Source organism: Oncorhynchus masou, chromosome 5 (assembly GCF_036934945.1).
Source record: "Oncorhynchus masou masou isolate Uvic2021 chromosome 5, UVic_Omas_1.1, whole genome shotgun sequence".
In the NCBI taxonomy this organism is placed as follows: domain Eukaryota; kingdom Metazoa; phylum Chordata; class Actinopteri; order Salmoniformes; family Salmonidae; genus Oncorhynchus; species Oncorhynchus masou.
In genome coordinates this window covers 78,246,962-78,263,987 of record NC_088216.1, presented here as the reverse complement: position 1 = coordinate 78,263,987, position 17,026 = coordinate 78,246,962, and the positions used below count along the sequence as shown (strand labels likewise).

At 44.0% G+C, this 17,026-nt stretch overlaps 2 protein-coding genes across 3 annotated transcripts in view; one reads left to right on the top strand and one right to left on the bottom strand.

Moving 5' to 3' along the window:
- Nucleotides 1-1,197: 1,197 nt before the first annotated feature.
- On the bottom strand, nt 1,198-6,708 carry LOC135540318 (F-actin-capping protein subunit alpha-1). Its single transcript, XM_064966906.1, has 10 exons — nt 6,601-6,708; nt 4,743-4,806; nt 4,571-4,622; nt 4,414-4,477; nt 2,659-2,865; nt 2,491-2,570; nt 2,202-2,280; nt 1,905-1,976; nt 1,517-1,579; nt 1,198-1,399 (listed from the first exon to the last, which is right to left on the bottom strand). Exons 1-10 carry the CDS (start codon nt 6,637-6,639, stop codon nt 1,259-1,261), a joined length of 861 nt encoding a protein of 286 aa, XP_064822978.1. The 5' UTR covers nt 6,640-6,708; the 3' UTR covers nt 1,198-1,258.
- Nucleotides 6,688-17,026, top strand: part of LOC135540317 (suppressor of tumorigenicity 7 protein-like) — a 35,924-nt gene continuing 25,585 nt past the window's right edge. For both annotated transcript variants that reach the window (XM_064966904.1, XM_064966905.1), the window contains exons 1-14: nt 6,688-6,927; nt 7,710-7,792; nt 8,001-8,160; nt 8,297-8,351; nt 8,495-8,610; nt 8,822-8,900; nt 9,045-9,133; nt 9,258-9,358; nt 9,824-9,938; nt 10,309-10,381; nt 10,628-10,730; nt 16,393-16,543; nt 16,672-16,764; nt 16,886-17,025. In XM_064966904.1, the coding sequence (XP_064822976.1) occupies nt 6,759-6,927; nt 7,710-7,792; nt 8,001-8,160; nt 8,297-8,351; nt 8,495-8,610; nt 8,822-8,900; nt 9,045-9,133; nt 9,258-9,358; nt 9,824-9,938; nt 10,309-10,381; nt 10,628-10,730; nt 16,393-16,543; nt 16,672-16,764; nt 16,886-17,025 (1,527 nt within the window). In that variant the 5' untranslated portion in view covers nt 6,688-6,758. The remainder of the gene's footprint in view (nt 6,928-7,709; nt 7,793-8,000; nt 8,161-8,296; nt 8,352-8,494; nt 8,611-8,821; nt 8,901-9,044; nt 9,134-9,257; nt 9,359-9,823; nt 9,939-10,308; nt 10,382-10,627; nt 10,731-16,392; nt 16,544-16,671; nt 16,765-16,885; nt 17,026) is intronic.

The window sequence follows — 17,026 nt, the reverse complement described above, 5'->3', positions numbered from 1 at the left end:
TCATGCCGGTATAATGAAGGTAAGGTCATATCGAAGCGTTCAGTGAAAGGGACTGAAAGCAGAGAATAATTGTGTTTTTGTCCAACATGGTTTTACATTCGACACAAAATGTGCAGACAATGCAGATGAAATATACCGACACAAAACGTCAAGAGGCGCATTTTAAGGTGATTAAAGTGATATACAATAATCTGTTTCTTTATTCAAATGTCCCTTTTACTTTTTGCTGTGCTAGCCAGCATTTATACACATACACATTTGGCACCAAATCAGATTATTTTCCAATCAGCATATTTCTACATACTGGTAAGTAAAACGCTATTTATGGTTAACGGTTAATGATGACAATAGTTACAGCATAGTATTTGGTGCAACTTCTTTATTCCTTTGAATTATACATGTTCTTACATTTTGTATAAAAAAATATAGCAAAAAGCTAAAGGAAGGCATGTGGGCGGTAAGGAGGAATATAGGTATATTATATATTAAGTTGGCCGAATCACTGATAGTGGATACTGATGGTGCTCTGCTTGTTTAGGCCTGATTAAACCTTTGTACAAGTACAGCTCTTTCCAACGGGAAAGCTTGCAGGGGACAGAGCTGATACTTAGAACTTTTTTAAGAGGGTGTACAAATGTAGTCACTTAGGAGGATACACCTCACTTGGAGGAGACCTTGGGTTACAGATATATAGGTCTTGGCCAATCTAAAATATAGGTCATGATTCAATCCAATGACCTGCACACAGCGATAGACTTTTAAAGGCAATTTCCCAGACATCACGCAGCGGATGGCAGCTGAGTCAGAAATCGCCTTTAAAGATGAACCACAATGCACAGGGTCGTTTATCTGCATTTGTTTGAATCCCGGCCATAGTGGGTTACGAAATGGGCTTAAACGGATGACTACCTGTGGCCCCCAGACACAAAGTCAACCAAATGAGGGGTATGAGGATATGACTCTGATTTTTGAAGCATCGGTGTGTGAGAGCGAGGTTGACCCATGTAATCCAAACTTTCAGTGTCACTAAAGGCATTTTGTTCAAATGAAAAATTTGCAAATGAGCGAGAGCTAAACAATCCAAAATGTCCTCTTAAAATGAAGCCATCCCTCCTAATGCGCCTGAAGAAAGCATACCAACTCCATACACCAAATCAAACCGTGGCATTCTTTAACAAAGACAGAATAGAGTATCATTTTTTCCCCTACCCTCTCTGTCTTTGCAGTAACACAGTAACAATGACTGACACACTGTCCTCTAAGCATTCTGCATCTCCTTGCCAATCTTGTAGCTGAGGATCTTGTTCCAGTCAATCTTGGTGCGGGTGACAGGAAGCTGCCGGCGCAAGGCTTTGAATGTGGTGTCAGACATGGTCTGGTAGTTCTCACTGATGGCCGTCTGGAAACAAGGAAAACAAATGTTTAGACTCTTGCCTCCCTCATTGAGGGAAAAAAATACATTAAACTGATTTATTCCAATTATGCTAATATTACTGTGAGGAAACATGTTGCATACCTGGTATTCATTTTCTGCATCCTCAATGATTTTCACAAACTCCTTTGCAGTCTGAGTCTCACTCTGCCAAAACAAGACAATGAATGCTTTTGACAATTGAATTGCCTGTAAACTTGACAGATTGAAGACCATCTCTCTTTATCATAAAGGACATTTCACTTGTTATTTTACTTCATCCTACTTCTCTTGCACTAATGAACAGCACTAGGGTTGCAAAATTCCTGCAACATTCAATACATTTGAGGATTCCCAGAATCAGGAGGAAATAAGCAGGACATCTGGAATTCTACAACCAGGATTTCTGTAGAACCCTGAAAAGGTTTTACACCCTTCTCTCTTTGAATGCTTATGTTCAGGTCCAAAATATCCTACTGAAAGGGGAACTCACATTTACAGTGAGGGATTCCTGTACTTCCTTGTGGCTGACCAGCTGCACATTTCCATCCTCGTAGTAATGCACCTGCAACCACAAGATGGCGGGTGAGGGAGACTATATACCATATGACAAAGCAATATCCATTTTCAGTTCATCAATTTAACTTGCATGGGCCTGTGCCCTAGCCTCGTACGAACGATCCCGATCTCACAAGCTAACATTCTGCAGGCTACCTGTGCCCAACCAGTTGTCTTTGAACAGGCTTTTAGACAGCCTGACAACCCTTGGAGATGGACACGACTAGCCTACCTGTATTTTGAGGACCCCAACGACTTGAGCTGTAGATTGGGAGATGCTGAACTTCCATTCAGACCGACAACGACCATTCCTGAGAACAGAAATCAAATATTAGTCCTTTCCCAAATTTATAGTGCATTTGCGTTATGTCTAAGGCACTATTATAGACAGAATTACACGTTTAATACAAAACAATGGACATGTAGTATAATGCTTCAAAATGCACATTTTAGTGTACTCCTTCCCTGATAAATGAAAGGTTAGATAGAAAAATGATTGGTAACCATGAGACTACACTTACCAGAAGTTCTTTGGTTGAAATTGATGACCTTCAATGCAAGCAATTATGGTTTGCTGGCCGTCAATAGTTTTCCCATAAACCTGTGATAAATAAAACAAGGTGCTGTCAATAACATGCTCATGTGAAAGATAACGTTATTGTGTTCTGCAGGTGAAAGACGGGACGTACAGTGCAGACGCCGCTGGGGTAGTGCTCCTTGACGTAGGCCCTCAGAGCGCTGTCACACGCGTCTCTCCAGGGTCTGAGAGCTGCCTCTCCCTCATGGGGCTGGGGGTCACTGGCCTCCTTCCTCAGGTGGTCAAATTTGAATGACCGCTTGTTGCGGGGGTCAAAGAAACGGCCATTGCCCAGGTCTCCATGCTCTGTGATCAGCACCTGGAGGGGAAATGGATCACAGGGACACAGATAGAGGTCCTCAGTTGCTGCATTGATCTTACAGGGATTTTTCTGCCATAAAAACTCTTGGGCAGGCCTAAGTGTTTTTGCAGGACACCTAAGTCCAAACTGTCTGTAAAAAAAAAGTTTATAATGGATATATATTAATTAGAAAAAAGTTTTTATATATACACACTTTCGGGATGGAAAAACGCTTTCAGCATAAACGCTTTCAGTGTGAATTTAAATGACTAAAACCAGATATAAAAAGATAATGGATCTATATTTTTTATTCTAATATAATATTTGAGAACTAAAACTACCAAGATAAAAGCTAGACAGTCAGTGGAATTGAAATCCAAAAACAATGACTTTAACAGTATTGATTTTGCTATTATGTCTAGGCAAAGGAACACAGCATTAGCCATGGCAAAATGCACAGGAAAATAACTTTAAATTGCGGAATTCTCTCTCAGTTCCATTGCAGAATATGTAGAATCCCTGGAAATGTGCTTTAAACTGCAAAGATTTATCTTGGCTCCATGGAGAAATTCTGATAATTCCAGGCTTAAAAATGCTTTATCACCAAGATGGGGGGCATTAAAATTTTAACATTTTGCAACAGCAACCACTGCCATGCCCCCTGCCACGCCCACCACCTAAGCCACCTTTTTATCCAGAAGAAAAACTATATTTTAATGATGCGTTCAATCTACACTGACTGCAAAAAACATTAAGGACCCCTACTCTTTTCATGAAAAAGACTGACCAGGTGAATCCAGGTGAAAGCTACGATCCCTTACTGATGTCACTTGTTAAATCCACTTTAAATTTTTTTTATTTTTAAATTTGACCTTTATTTAACTAGGCAAGTCAGTTAAGAACAAATTCTTATTTTCAATGACGGCCGAGGAACAGTGGGTTAACTGCCTGTTCAGGGGCAGAACGACAGATTTGTACCTTGTCAGCTCGGGGGTTTGAACTTGCAACCTTCCGGTTACTAGTCCAACGCTCTAACCACTAGGCTACCCTACACTTCAATCAGTGTAGATGAAGGGGAGGAGACAGGTTAAAGGAGGATTTGTAAGCCTTGAGACAATAGACATGGATTGTGTATGTGTACCATTCAGCTGGGGAATGGGCAAGACAAAAGATGTATGTGCCGTTGAACAGGGTAGGTATGGTAGTAGGTGCCAGGCACACCGGTGTGTGTCAAGAACTGCAACGCTGCTGGGTTTTTCACCCGCAACAGTTTCCCGTGTGTATAAAGAATAGTCCACCACCCAAAGGACATCCAGACAACTTGACACAACTGTGGGAAGCATTGGAGTCAACATGGGCCAGCATCCTTGTGGGATGCCTGACACCTTGTAGAGTCCATGCCCCGGCGAATTGAGGCTGTTCTGAGGGCAAAATGGGATGGTGCAACGCAATATTAGGAAGGTGTCCTTAATGTTTTGTACACTCATTGTATATATCACAGTATGAAACCAACAAGACTCAAAACATCTGGGAAGGAGTCACAGCTCAAATGACTGAGCATCTTACCTGATCATCATACCCTTCAAGTTTGGCAAGGGTGAACTGATCCATGTTGTACTGGGCAAAGGCACTGTTTTGCAATGGAGAAAAAAAACAAAATACAGCATTTAACACACAAATTTGCATAACAATACAGTAAATAAATCAATAAAATACTACTCACTGTGCTGCACCCTCCCTGAGAAGATTGTCATTGTTGAGCAGTAGCCGCACATCTGAAACCAAGAGACTGCTTTATCAAGAGATTGCCAATGCCTTAACAGACTATATAACAAATCAAGTGTATTGGTAAATAAACAAATAGTACAAAGAATAAGATTTCTAAGCACACTCACCGTTGAAGACTTCATTGAATTCTCCAGGTGGAGCATGGACGACAAAATTAGCCGCAATGCGCACCTGAGGGAAAGAAAATACGAGGTAAAGAGGCAACTATCCACTTTTTGGCTAGACAGCTTTTACACCTGAGTACCAACAGAACATTTTTGGTACTATATGATAAAATGTTTACTCTATTCTACCTCGTCATTTGCTTTATGTTCATATTCTTATATTTTCTTATTTATGTTGCATTGTCGAGAAGAGACCTGCAAGTAAGCATTTCATTTTATGGTGCATACCATGTGTATCCTGTACACACGACTAATAAAACTTGAAAAGATATTGCATATGCAGTATATGAATATTTCTACCACTGATATGAGACCCAGAGACAGTGTAATTATGCAGCCAAGTCATTATTACACTGGCCACTAGGGTGAAGCAGAGAGCAGTGACTAACTTGGCTTCCTGACTAGCCTACCTCTGCACTGCCCATGCCACTCCTTAGACGGCAAGAGCTTTTCTTAGCAGCTGTAATGCATGTGTAAGCATGTGGTGTCAGATCAGAACCAAAAACAGTGAGGAGGGGGGGACTAGGCAATCTTCATTAGGGCTCCCCTGAACCTGAAAGTCTAGAGTTGCACTGAAATCAGTACGCAGAACGTCAGTATTTTAGGCCCTAATGTATGTCTTCATGTCCAGAAACAGACCCAAAGGTTGCATGGGTTACACACAACACTTCACAGTACATTGCAACACTACCAACAGGTTCTGGAACTTCTGGTGTGTGTGTGCGCTGTTGCCATATAATTAGATGCTCCCAAACACTGTTCCTTCTCATGCTAAGTATTGTATTTACAAAATACCTATGCCCATTCTACTGGTCTGTACATGTATCTGACCGCATCCCTGCTGTGGGCCTGCCACTGAAGCGGCAGGAATGCGAGACACCAGTAAGCAGCCTCAAACATGTATCTATCTGCATGCTGCTGACAGCAACAATGGTCAAACCCAAGCACTCATATTAAGGTTGTTTAGTTTTTGGTGATTCAATCTCAATTAGTTGAAAATGCTCACAATCACTTTTATCGTGTATGACCTTCAGAAGTCTTGTAAATAGGGTTGTATGTATTTGTGGACTTTTTCATGAAATCATGACTTCAATGATTCCTACACCAAATAATTGGTCAATCGAAAGTTTGTGTTGTAATGCGTTACAGTTAATAGGCCAGGGGCCATCCCAAGACAGAAAATGGGATTATAAAGTATGCCTAATATATTCACAATTGTTTCTAGCAGGGTGTGGAGGCTGTTGCAATCAATACAGGAAGTAGTGGCCTTTTCTAGCATATAGGTTCATATGTTTTTAGACTAAAGACATTTGCAAATAACCCATGAACAATTGTATGATCATGTATTGCTAGATAGTAACTACCTGACCCAGAGGGACAATTGCCATTGTAATGTTAGCTAGCCACCGTGCAAAAGCCCAAATGTGGCAAAGCCCAGTTAAAGTCAGACTTGACAATGCTAAGGCACATACTGTACTAGCTAATATTTGGCTAAGGAGCATGGCTAACATTTACAAACATTTTAGCTAGCTAAGCAGTAAGCAAACTGCTTCTTGTGTATGGTATGTTTTAGCATGGTGTATGGAGTTGTATCTAGCTACTGTATTTAACTCGGTGATACAATGTATTCCCGTGTCAGTTTGTTCGCTAACTGTAGCTAGAGTGTAGTGTTAGTTTAGCGAGCTAGTTGTAGCTTAGCAAACATTTTTTTTTTTTGCGGCCAAAATATTTGAGTAAGGACACAAACAACCGAATTTACTAAACTTCGTAAAACAATGAGCAAAGCTTCTCAAGACTATACCTTCTCTTCCTCAGTGAGCTGTTCTTCGAAATCGGCCATCTTGGCTCATGAGACAAACCTCTTCTGATCCGCGACTGACTGCAGCGGACGGTGAGGAAGCGGATCTTGACAGTGCCACTGGCACATGATTCCTCTGTTTACAGCCATCCGTTAAAAACATGGAGGACGCGACCAGCAGTAATCCTCAATCTCTTGGATTTACAGATAAATTAAAATCATGGTTGTCCTGGTCATGGACATACATATGTGCCGTTTGGTTTGCTATGGTTTTAACTATGATCTATGTTCTGCGAAGCCCCTTGAAACTGCAGGACACTCTTACCTCAGGTGAGTTAGCTAACGCTAGCTTTCTAAGAGTGTAATGTAGCTAGCTAGCCAGCCTTCTAACGTTAGCGAACTAGCAAATAAAAATCGAGAGACAGTGGAGGAACTGAAAGTTTGACAGGAGGCTGGCTAACTGTATGACAACACATTGCACAAAAACATATCCCAGGTTGGTTTATTTTTTGAATGGTAGCGAGACATATTAGTTAGCTAATGTGGCTACTAGCTATCTACGTTAGCTAATTTAGCTACTTGCTGTTAATGTTACGCTTGTGCATAACTAGCCAGCTAGCTAACGTTAGCTTACATCATTCAAACAATGCATAATACTAGATAGAATTGCATTAAAAAAACTATTTAACTATAAGCAAGTCGGTTAAGAACAAATTCTTATTTCCAATGACGGCCTATGGACAGTGGGTTAACTGCCTTGTTCAGAGGCAAAAAGACAGATGTTTACCTTGTCATCTCTGGGATTGGATCTAGCCACCTTTCGGTTACTAATCCAACGCTCTAACCACTAGTCTACCTGCCGTCCGCGGAAGTTTATTCGTCAGTGTGTCTATTAGCTTGTTACATAACATTAGCTATAGCTATAACATTAACATCATGGTACTTCAACATCACACACCGACTCAGTCAGCATCTGTCGGTGTGGTCGGCTCTGCATGATCAGCAAGCTACTAGCTACCATCAGAGTTGCCAGTCTGAATCTCTGTTAGGCAAGTGTCATTCATTTTTTGTGCGATGTGTTTGAGCTAACATAGCGTTCATTGTTGTTTCAGCATCTGTGTTCTTGAATACACTGACCCCTAAATTCTATGTGGCACTCACTGGAACATCCTCTCTCATCTCTGGCCTAATCTTGGTGAGTTGTAATGATCACAGAGTTATTTGTAGTTTGATTGTAGACACTACATTTGGAAATGTGGATTTCAAATACCAACACCAAAGGTAGCATATATTCATTGTACAGTTAGTGCACAATAATGATATGATAATCAAATAAATTGTTTAGAAGATTTGTGTACCGGTACGTTGCTCTCTGTATGACTGTCCCAATCCCCTGTCCCCAGATATTTGAGTGGTGGTACTTCCGTAAGTATGGAACCTCATTCATCGAGCAGGTGTCTGTTAGCCATCTGCGACCCCTCCTAGGTGGGGTGGAGAGCAGCTCAACCACTGGCCTGTTCTCCTCAGTCAACGGAGAGGCTGAGCCCAGACCCAGTGTCTCAGGTAAACATTTCACCAACTAAAATGTTTCCCCATTTTGCAACAGAAAACTAAAATGGCCGTGGGTTAAATATGTGATTCAGGTTTGCAAGGCCATCAATGTAACAAAGTAATGATACAATGACACTGTCTTTTGCAGAGTGTAAAGTTTGGAGGAATCCATTAAATCTATTCAGAGGAGCAGAATACAGCAGGTAGGGTGAGACCTCACAGAATGTCACTGTCTTCATGTTGTACTTTAGCCTAACACTGTCCATGTTCATGTTGTACTTCAGCCTAACACTGTGTTGTACTTCAGCCTAACACTGTCTTCCTGTTGTACTATACCCATCTAAAGGTACACCTGGGTGACTGGAAAGGAGCCTTTGACGTACTACGATATGAACCTGTCTGCTCAAGACCACCAGACTTTCTTCACTGGTGACACTCAGCAAATCAAGGCTGAAGATACTGGTTAGAATCCACACTTTTTAATCAGCATATCATTGAAAAGTGTTAGCCAAAGTGTAAATGTCTGCAAAGGAATAGAACACTTTAATTCCTTTTGAAAGACTGCTTTGGTCCTCATCGGCCTCATTCCTACTCCTGTGTTGATATTTTCCGGATCCGTCTCTTTGTAATGCATTCAGTTGAGTATTTGTTGTCTGGTTCTGGCCTGTTACAGTGATGCAGAAGGCCTGGAGGGAGAGGAATCCCCAAGCCAGGATAAGAGCAGCTTACCAGGCCATAGAGATGAACCACGAGTGAGTTCCACCGTAACAGTTTCTGTTTAAAAGACTGCATGCTCATTCAGGAAAATCCCAAATTAAGTTTCTCATTCATTAAAACAAGTATGTATATTCTTATGAACTTGATTGCATAGCAAATGTCTTCCCTGTGGTTTTTAGGTGTGCTGCTGCCTATGTGCTACTGGCAGAGGAGGAAGCCACCACCATCACAGAGGCTGAGAGGCTGTTTAAACAAGCCCTGCGAAGTGGTAAGAGAGAACAGAGAGTACAGGACCCCGTCACAAGCCTTAGGCCTCTGACCCTTAGTTTAAAAGCATTAGTCAGGGTTGCGATTGTTATAATAAAATGTATTCATTTTCCTCTCTTCCATAGCTGGCAAAGACATCAACTTGCTGGTGTACATCAAACGCAGACTGGCCATGTGTGCACGCAAGCTGGGACGCATCAAGGAGGCAGTGAAAATGATGAGAGATGTGAGTGTTGCCATTTCCTTAATCAGGGGTGTTCAAATCAGGGCCTTGAATTCTGCATTATGGCTGCTTTTCTTTGCTCCTTAGTAGCTGATGTCATTGATTGGCTAGAGGGAGTGTTCATACACGTTGTCCCAGGTCTGAGCCAGTCGCTGTTAAGAAGAACAACTATAAGTATTGTTGAACTGGAGGCCCTGGGGCGCACTCAGCAGTACGCAATGTTTTGGAACCTTTGGATATAAATATGCTATGTAGAACAAACATGCCTCTGACATGTAGAATGACAAGGAATCATGATGGCTCTATTAGAAGAATTTCCATCTGCAACGTTCATGTATGTTTGACTACTGAACGTAGCCCTGATATGTGTAGTTTTGTCTTTAGTCTTCTTCTATTCTCCTTTAATACTGGTTAGTCCTGCCATTTTTATGATTCCTTCGTTCACTCACTGTTCCTTACTTCTCCCAGTTAATGAAAGAATTCCCACTGTTGGGAATGTTGAATATACATGAAAACCTCCTGGAGGCACTACTGGAGCTGCAGGCCTACGCTGATGTACAAGCAGTCCTCGCCAAATATGACGGTAAGATATATGCCATGTAGCAGATGCTTTTATCCAAGGCGACAGTAGTGAGTCTGTGGCCGGCAGTGGGAATCAAAGCCATGATCGTGGCGTTGAAAGCATCATGCTACCAACTGAGCCACGCAGGACCACATCAGCAAAACAGGATTCAAGCCAACTAACTACTACAACTTTGAACCAGTCCTTTGTCACTTTATTTTTTTACTGTCATTTATGTAGTAAATATTTTCTTAACTCTAATTTCTTAACTGCATTGTTGTTTTAAGGGCTTGTATTCGGCTCATGTGACAAATTTGATTTTGATACTCATGATTTCCAGACTCCTCGTTTGAGTTTAAAGTGAAATAACCGTCATGTGTTCTCGTTGTAGATATCAGCTTGCCAAAGTCAGCCACTATATGCTACACATCTGCACTGCTGAAAGCACGGGCTGTATCAGAGAAGTATGTTCCTGTGGAAAGACAGAACTGTGATTTAATGTAACATTTTTAAGATATAAACAAACAGTATGATCTATACTTGACATGGATGCATCTGTCTTTATAGGTCAGACTAATCTTTAAGATGTGTTTGTGGGACATCAAACCCCCTATTTGTGACTGAAGTGCATGACATCTCCTACTTAAAGCTGTCCTGACACCTGTGTCTTACCATGGGTGTGTCTTCTCTCTCTTTCTCTTATCTCCCAGGTTTTCTCCTGAGGCAGCATCCCGGCGGGGCCTGAGCACTGCAGAGATGAACGCTGTGGAGGCTATACACAGAGCTGTGGAGTTTAACCCACATGTGCCAAAGGTCAGTCCAGACCCTCAGTCACAGATCTAGTATCAGTTTACCCAATCCAAATCCTAACCTTAACCATTAGTGGGGAGAAATGTACAGATCTAGGATCATCTTAGCGTATCCTATCTAACTCCTGACCTGAACCAATGGTGGGGTTAACACGACTGATATACGACATTGTCTTTATATACAGTTTGCTTTATTTGAGCAAAGTCTCATATTTTACACAGGTGATAGCTATTTAGTTGTCTCTGTACGCCATACTCCTCTTGAGTGATAACTGCAGAGCTGACTTTGCTCTACTGTATTACCTGTAATGACCTATGTTAGCCAGCGGGTGTCAATATTGCACTGCATAGTAAACGTAGCTGCTGTTGTCAGGACTGGACCTGTGAGCCACTTCTACTCTCTCTCTCTGCTGCACAGAAGAACATGGTACCATACACTTAGTGGATTTTACTAAAAGAGACACTATTAGTGTAATTATTATTCCTTTGTCATGGCTATCTATCAGTGAACTATAAAGAGTTCATAGTGAGATCTGGGTCAGTACGGCACATTGTTTTGCAATGGAAAATACAAATCTGTGTTATTATTGCACAAGGTCAGGTAGTACATCCCTAGTTTCAAAACGTTTTCTACCTACTGAACAGGAAGTGCACCCTCCCTGATCATACGTCTGTCTGGGCTCTGGGCGACAACAAGGGGCCCCTGCCTCTGATGTATCTCTCCCCGCAGTAGACGGACAGAAACAATTCCTGCACATCTCTTCCCACAGGGATTAGGCTTGGATGCCCCATACTAAAACACACTCTCTCTCTCACACTCACTCATATGCACACACACACAGGTCGCAGAACCCCCTACAGCAAAATGTAGTCTGTGTGTGTTGCATCCTGTGTGCTCCTTGTGTGTGTGTGAGCTGCAATGTGTGGTAGTCACAGGCAGAGAGGGGGAAACTCAGCTCTTTGATCCAGGCTTTGATGACAGGTCCCTCATCCTGAGTGTCACCTGCCCCCAGGGGCACTGCTGCCCCCCCGCTACGGCGTTGACATACACACAGGGAGGGTCAGACTATAAAGTAGTGATCCCAGAGATAGTTCACATCTACAGTACCTCTGCTTTCAACTGGTGATACCCTAGACTGTTGAGGTAGAAGAGATTAGTCTCTCCTATCTGTCAATCTCTGTCCCGTTGAAGCACAGCCTCTCCCTCAGTCTTTCACATGGGCTTCACGTCTCATAATAGACAGACAGACAGACCGGCTGAGCTCTGAGTCTGAGACAACCCGAGGAGGAGGAACTCAGCTGTGCTGTCAAAATGGCCGCTGACATGCAGCGCTGTTGATGTGACGACCTGTAAAGGGATGTCGGTCGGAGTGAAGCATGTTCTGTGGACTCACCGTGTCAACTCACCTCATTGACTCCACTAATGTTCTTATAGTGAAAGCTTTTGGCTGTTGTTGACTGAAATTTAGCAGTTAGTGGGAATATTTCCATTTATTTGTGTCAGACCTGTCTTTCTTTATTTATCAAGTTGAGTGCCATTGAGATCTTCTGTATCTCTTTCGCAGGGGAGCGCTGTCTATGTCTGTCTAAATGGTCAGTGACTGCACCTGTAGTCGTAGAGCCTGAGGCATGCCTGGCGTGGGCTGTTTTCTGCCCAGAAGCCAGTGTTCACACACAGATACCAGTGGTTCACTGGACTGGAGCGAGCTGATCTGGCTCTGTTGTGGGTGGGCTTCCATTCCCAGCAGCTTCCCCACATTCTCCGCTTCAATCAACGTGTAAGACCCCCCCTCCCCATCCACCCCAATTCCTTTCTTGGCCTTGGCTACTTGACCCCTCAGCAGCCAGCTAACCCCCCTCCCCCCACCAGCAAGCTAGCCAGCCAGCCCCCCAGCTAGCCAGCCAGCCAGTCCCCCAGCTAGCAAGCCAGCCAGCCAGCCCTCCAGCTAGTCAGCCAGCCAGTCCCCCAGCTAGCCAGCCAGCCAGTCCCCCAGCCAGCCCCCAGCCCCCAGCCAGTCCCCCAGCCAGCCCCCAGCCAGTCCCCAGCCAGCCAGCCAGTCCCCAGCCAGTCCCCCAGCCAGCCAGTCCCCCAGCTAGCCAGCCAGCCCTCCAGCCAGTCCCCCAGCTAGCCCCCCAGCTAGCCAGCCAGCCAGTCCCCCAGCTAGCCCCCAGCTAGCCAGCCAGCCAGTCCCCCAGCTAGCCAGCCAGCCAGTCCCCCAGCCAGCTCCCCCAGCTAGCCCCCAGCTAGCCAGCCAGCTCACCAGGCAGCCTGGGAAGGGCAGTGTAATGAAGGCCAGATTTCTGTGTATTCTGGTTCAGGCGTGGGGAGTGTTAGGGCCAGCATCGCAGCAGGCCTGAAGGGATAATATATGGACATCACGCTACATCACATGAACAGACGGCACTAAATGCTCCACACACCCAGCTGTTTCAGTGCTCAACCGCCATGCCTGCTCCACCTCTACCCTTTATTCTGTCTGTCCCAATCAATCTCCCCTGCCCCTTTCTTTTTCCCTCTCTCTCATGCACTCTCTACCCCCTACTCCAAGGTACGGTAGAAAGGTTGAGCAACCGGACTGAGGGCAGCCAGCTGGTCATGTGTTAAGGACACCTGAATGTGTTTTAAATTTATCACACTCCTGTGGTAACAATTCCTCACGCCTTTGGAGTGGGCTTCTTTGTGCCTGGTAGCCTGTGTTGTGGCGATGGCCTCCTCAGCTCTGTTCAGGATTCAGGGGGATGGAGGCTTCACATAGGTAGTAGCAGGTATGACGCAACACCTGAGACCGAGAGTAGTAGTTATAGACTGACTCTAGTAGGAAGAAGCCTTAGCACAGATCTAGGGTCAGCTTCCCTTCACCAGACCCTAATCATCGGATGGAACCATTCAAAACTGACCTAAGATCAGTGTCTATGGTCAATATCATTCTCCTACTCGGGATCTGTCCAGTACTGTCCACAGATGCCTGAGGGTGACCTAACATGGTAGATGGCCTCAGAGGTCATCTGTATCCTCACCAGCACTGTGAGCCAATGAGACGATGGCTAGATTATGTCATTATTGTCGAAGTGTTCCATTGTGCTCAATGCCGAAGATCTGAGGGAGGCTTATGAGTTAAACTCCAGTTCATCAGTGTTCCAAGATAAAAGGGGAGTGTCAATGAAACGCAATCTCTTCAACAAAGAGGCGACTGGGGATGGGCTGGTGGGGTGTTACCCACCCTTATGCCAGGACATGCCAGGCAGGACAGCTGCCAGTCAAATGCTTTGGTAAACATCACCTCTACCCTCTTATTAAACTCTGGGATACCTGGGTAAAGGTGCTGCTTGCAACAGTATAGAGAATGACCAGCACCTTTTTGCAGTAAGTGCTGACCCACGTTAAAGTCTCAACTTTGGAGAGGACATGAAAGTCGCACGACTTGGCAGTCAAATAAAACACAGCAGTGAGGAGTGTTGTGTGCAGAACACGTTTGAACACTTATCCAAGCATACCCATCACCAACACATCCACACTGTAGCCAGCTAGCTACCACCACCTAACTGTCTCTGAGAGAAGAGCAGAGGGTTGGGGCTTGTCTCCCTCTCCTGCCCCTGGGTGCGCCCCAGGGCGGCTCTGCACTGGGCGGCTCTGCACTGGGCTGCTCTGCACTGGGCTGCTCTGCACTGGGCTGCTCTGCACTGGGCTGGCTGGTTGGCTGAGCTTGTGACCATGGGGGGGATTAGACAGGATTAGCTTTATGGTAACCTTCCCAGAGTGTCAGACTGAGACTCATAGTCCTGGGAATCCAGCAGGCCCAACGCCAATGGCCCCCGCGGCCTCCACAGCCCAGGGGACCAGTTCAGAGGGGATTAACGCCACAGCCACGCCGCTATGCACACACACACACACACACACCGTGTCTGCTAAATAACTATGATGTAAATGCCTTTGACTATAATGTTATCTAATCATGTTACTTTCCTGTCTCCCTCTGTCTGTAGTATTTATTTGAGATGGATATTATGATCCTGTCTCCCTTTTTGATTGTAGTATTTATTAGAGATGAAGAGTCTGATCCTGTCTCCCTCTGTCTGTAGTATTTATTAGAGATGAAGAGTCTGATCCTGTCTCCCTCTGTCTGTAGTATTTATTAGAGATGAAGAGTCTGATCCTGTCTCCCTCTGTCTAGTATTTATTAGAGATGAAGAGTCTGATCCTGTCTCCCTCTGTCTGTAGTATTTATTAGAGATGAAGAGTCTGATCCTGTCTCCCTCTGTCTGTAGTATTTATTAGAGATGAAGAGTCTGATCCTGTCTCCCTCTGACTGTAGTATTTATTAGAGATGAAGAGTCTGATCCTGTCTCCCTCTGTCTAGTATTTATTAGAGATGAAGAGTCTGATCCTGTCTCCCTCTGTCTAGTATTTATTAGAGATGAAGAGTCTGATCCTGTCTCCCTCTGTCTGTAGTATTTATTAGAGATGAAGAGTCTGATCCTGTCTCCCTCTGACTGTAGTATTTATTAGAGATGAAGAGTCTGATCCTGTCTCCCTCTGTCTGTAGTATTTATTAGAGATGAAGAGTCTGATCCTGTCTCCCTCTGTCTAGTATTTATTAGAGATGAAGAGTCTGATCCTGTCTCCCTCTGTCTAGTATTTATTAGAGATGAAGAGTCTGATCCTGTCTCCCTCTGTCTGTAGTATTTATTAGAGATGAAGAGTCTGATCCTGTCTCCCTCTGTGACTGTAGTATTTATTAGAGATGAAGAGTCTGATCCTGTCTCCCTCTGTCTGTAGTATTTATTAGAGATGAAGAGTCTGATCCTGTCTCCCTCTGTGACTGTAGTATTTATTAGAGATGAAGAGTCTGATCCTGTCTCCCTCTGACTGTAGTATTTATTAGAGATGAAGAGTCTGATCCTGTCTCCCTCTGTCTAGTATTTATTAGAGATGAAGAGTCTGATCCTGTCTCCCTCTGTCTAGTATTTATTAGAGATGAAGAGTCTGATCCTGTCTCCCTCTGTCTGTAGTATTTATTAGAGATGAAGAGTCTGATCCTGTCTCCCTTTGACTGTAGTATTTATTAGAGATGAAGAGTCTGATCCTGTCTCCCTCTGTCTAGTATTTATTAGAGATGAAGAGTCTGATCCTGTCTCCCTCTGTCTGTAGTATTTATTAGAGATGAAGAGTCTGATCCTGTCTCCCTCTGTGACTGTAGTATTTATTAGAGATGAAGAGTCTGATCCTGTCTCCCTCTGTGTCTGTAGTATTTATTAGAGATGAAGAGTCTGATCCTGTCTCCCTCTGTCTGTAGTATTTATTAGAGATGAAGAGTCTGATCCTGTCTCCCTCTGTGACTGTAGTATTTATTAGAGATGAAGAGTCTGATCCTGTCTCCCTCTGTCTAGTATTTATTAGAGATGAAGAGTCTGATCCTGTCTCCCTCTGACTGTAGTATTTATTAGAGATGAAGAGTCTGATCCTGTCTCCCTCTGTCTAGTATTTATTAGAGATGAAGAGTCTGATCCTGTCTCCCTCTGTCTAGTATTTATTAGAGATGAAGAGTCTGATCCTGTCTCCCTCTGACTGTAGTATTTATTAGAGATGAAGAGTCTGATCCTGTCTCCCTCTGTCTAGTATTTATTAGAGATGAAGAGTCTGATCCTGTCTCCCTCTTTGACTGTAGTATTTATTAGAGATGAAGAGTCTGATCCTGCCTCCAGAACACATCCTGAAGAGGGGGGACAGCGAGGCGGTGGCCTACGCCTTTTTTCACCTGCAGCATTGGAAGAGGGCCGAGGGAGCCTTAAACCTGCTGCACTGCACCTGGGAAGGCAGTACGTACTAGGTGTAGGACATTGATTGATTGATGAATTAGTGGGTTAATTGGTTGATTTAGTTAAAGGATTATGCACTCGCATTGAAAGTCATTGATGTGTTTTTTTTCTGCATTTCTCTCCTGCAGCTTTTCGGATAATTCCCTACCCTCTAGAGAAGGGTCACCTGTTTTACCCCTACCCTGGGTGCACAGAAACAGCAGATCGGGAACTGCTGCCGAGTAAGTAGGACAAGTCACTACTATACAGTATACTCAATGCAATGGTCAATTCTGCTGTCCACTCATGATATGTGCCTCTCTACCCCCACCCCACCTCTCTCACTCTCCTTCTCTTCTGCAGCCTTCCATGAGGTGTCTGTGTACCCGAAGAAAGAGCTTCCCTTCTTCATCCTCTTCACAGCGGGCCTTTGCTCCTTCACAGCCATGCTGGCCATGCTCACACACCAGTTCCCTGAGCTCATGGGTGTCTTTGTCAAAGCAG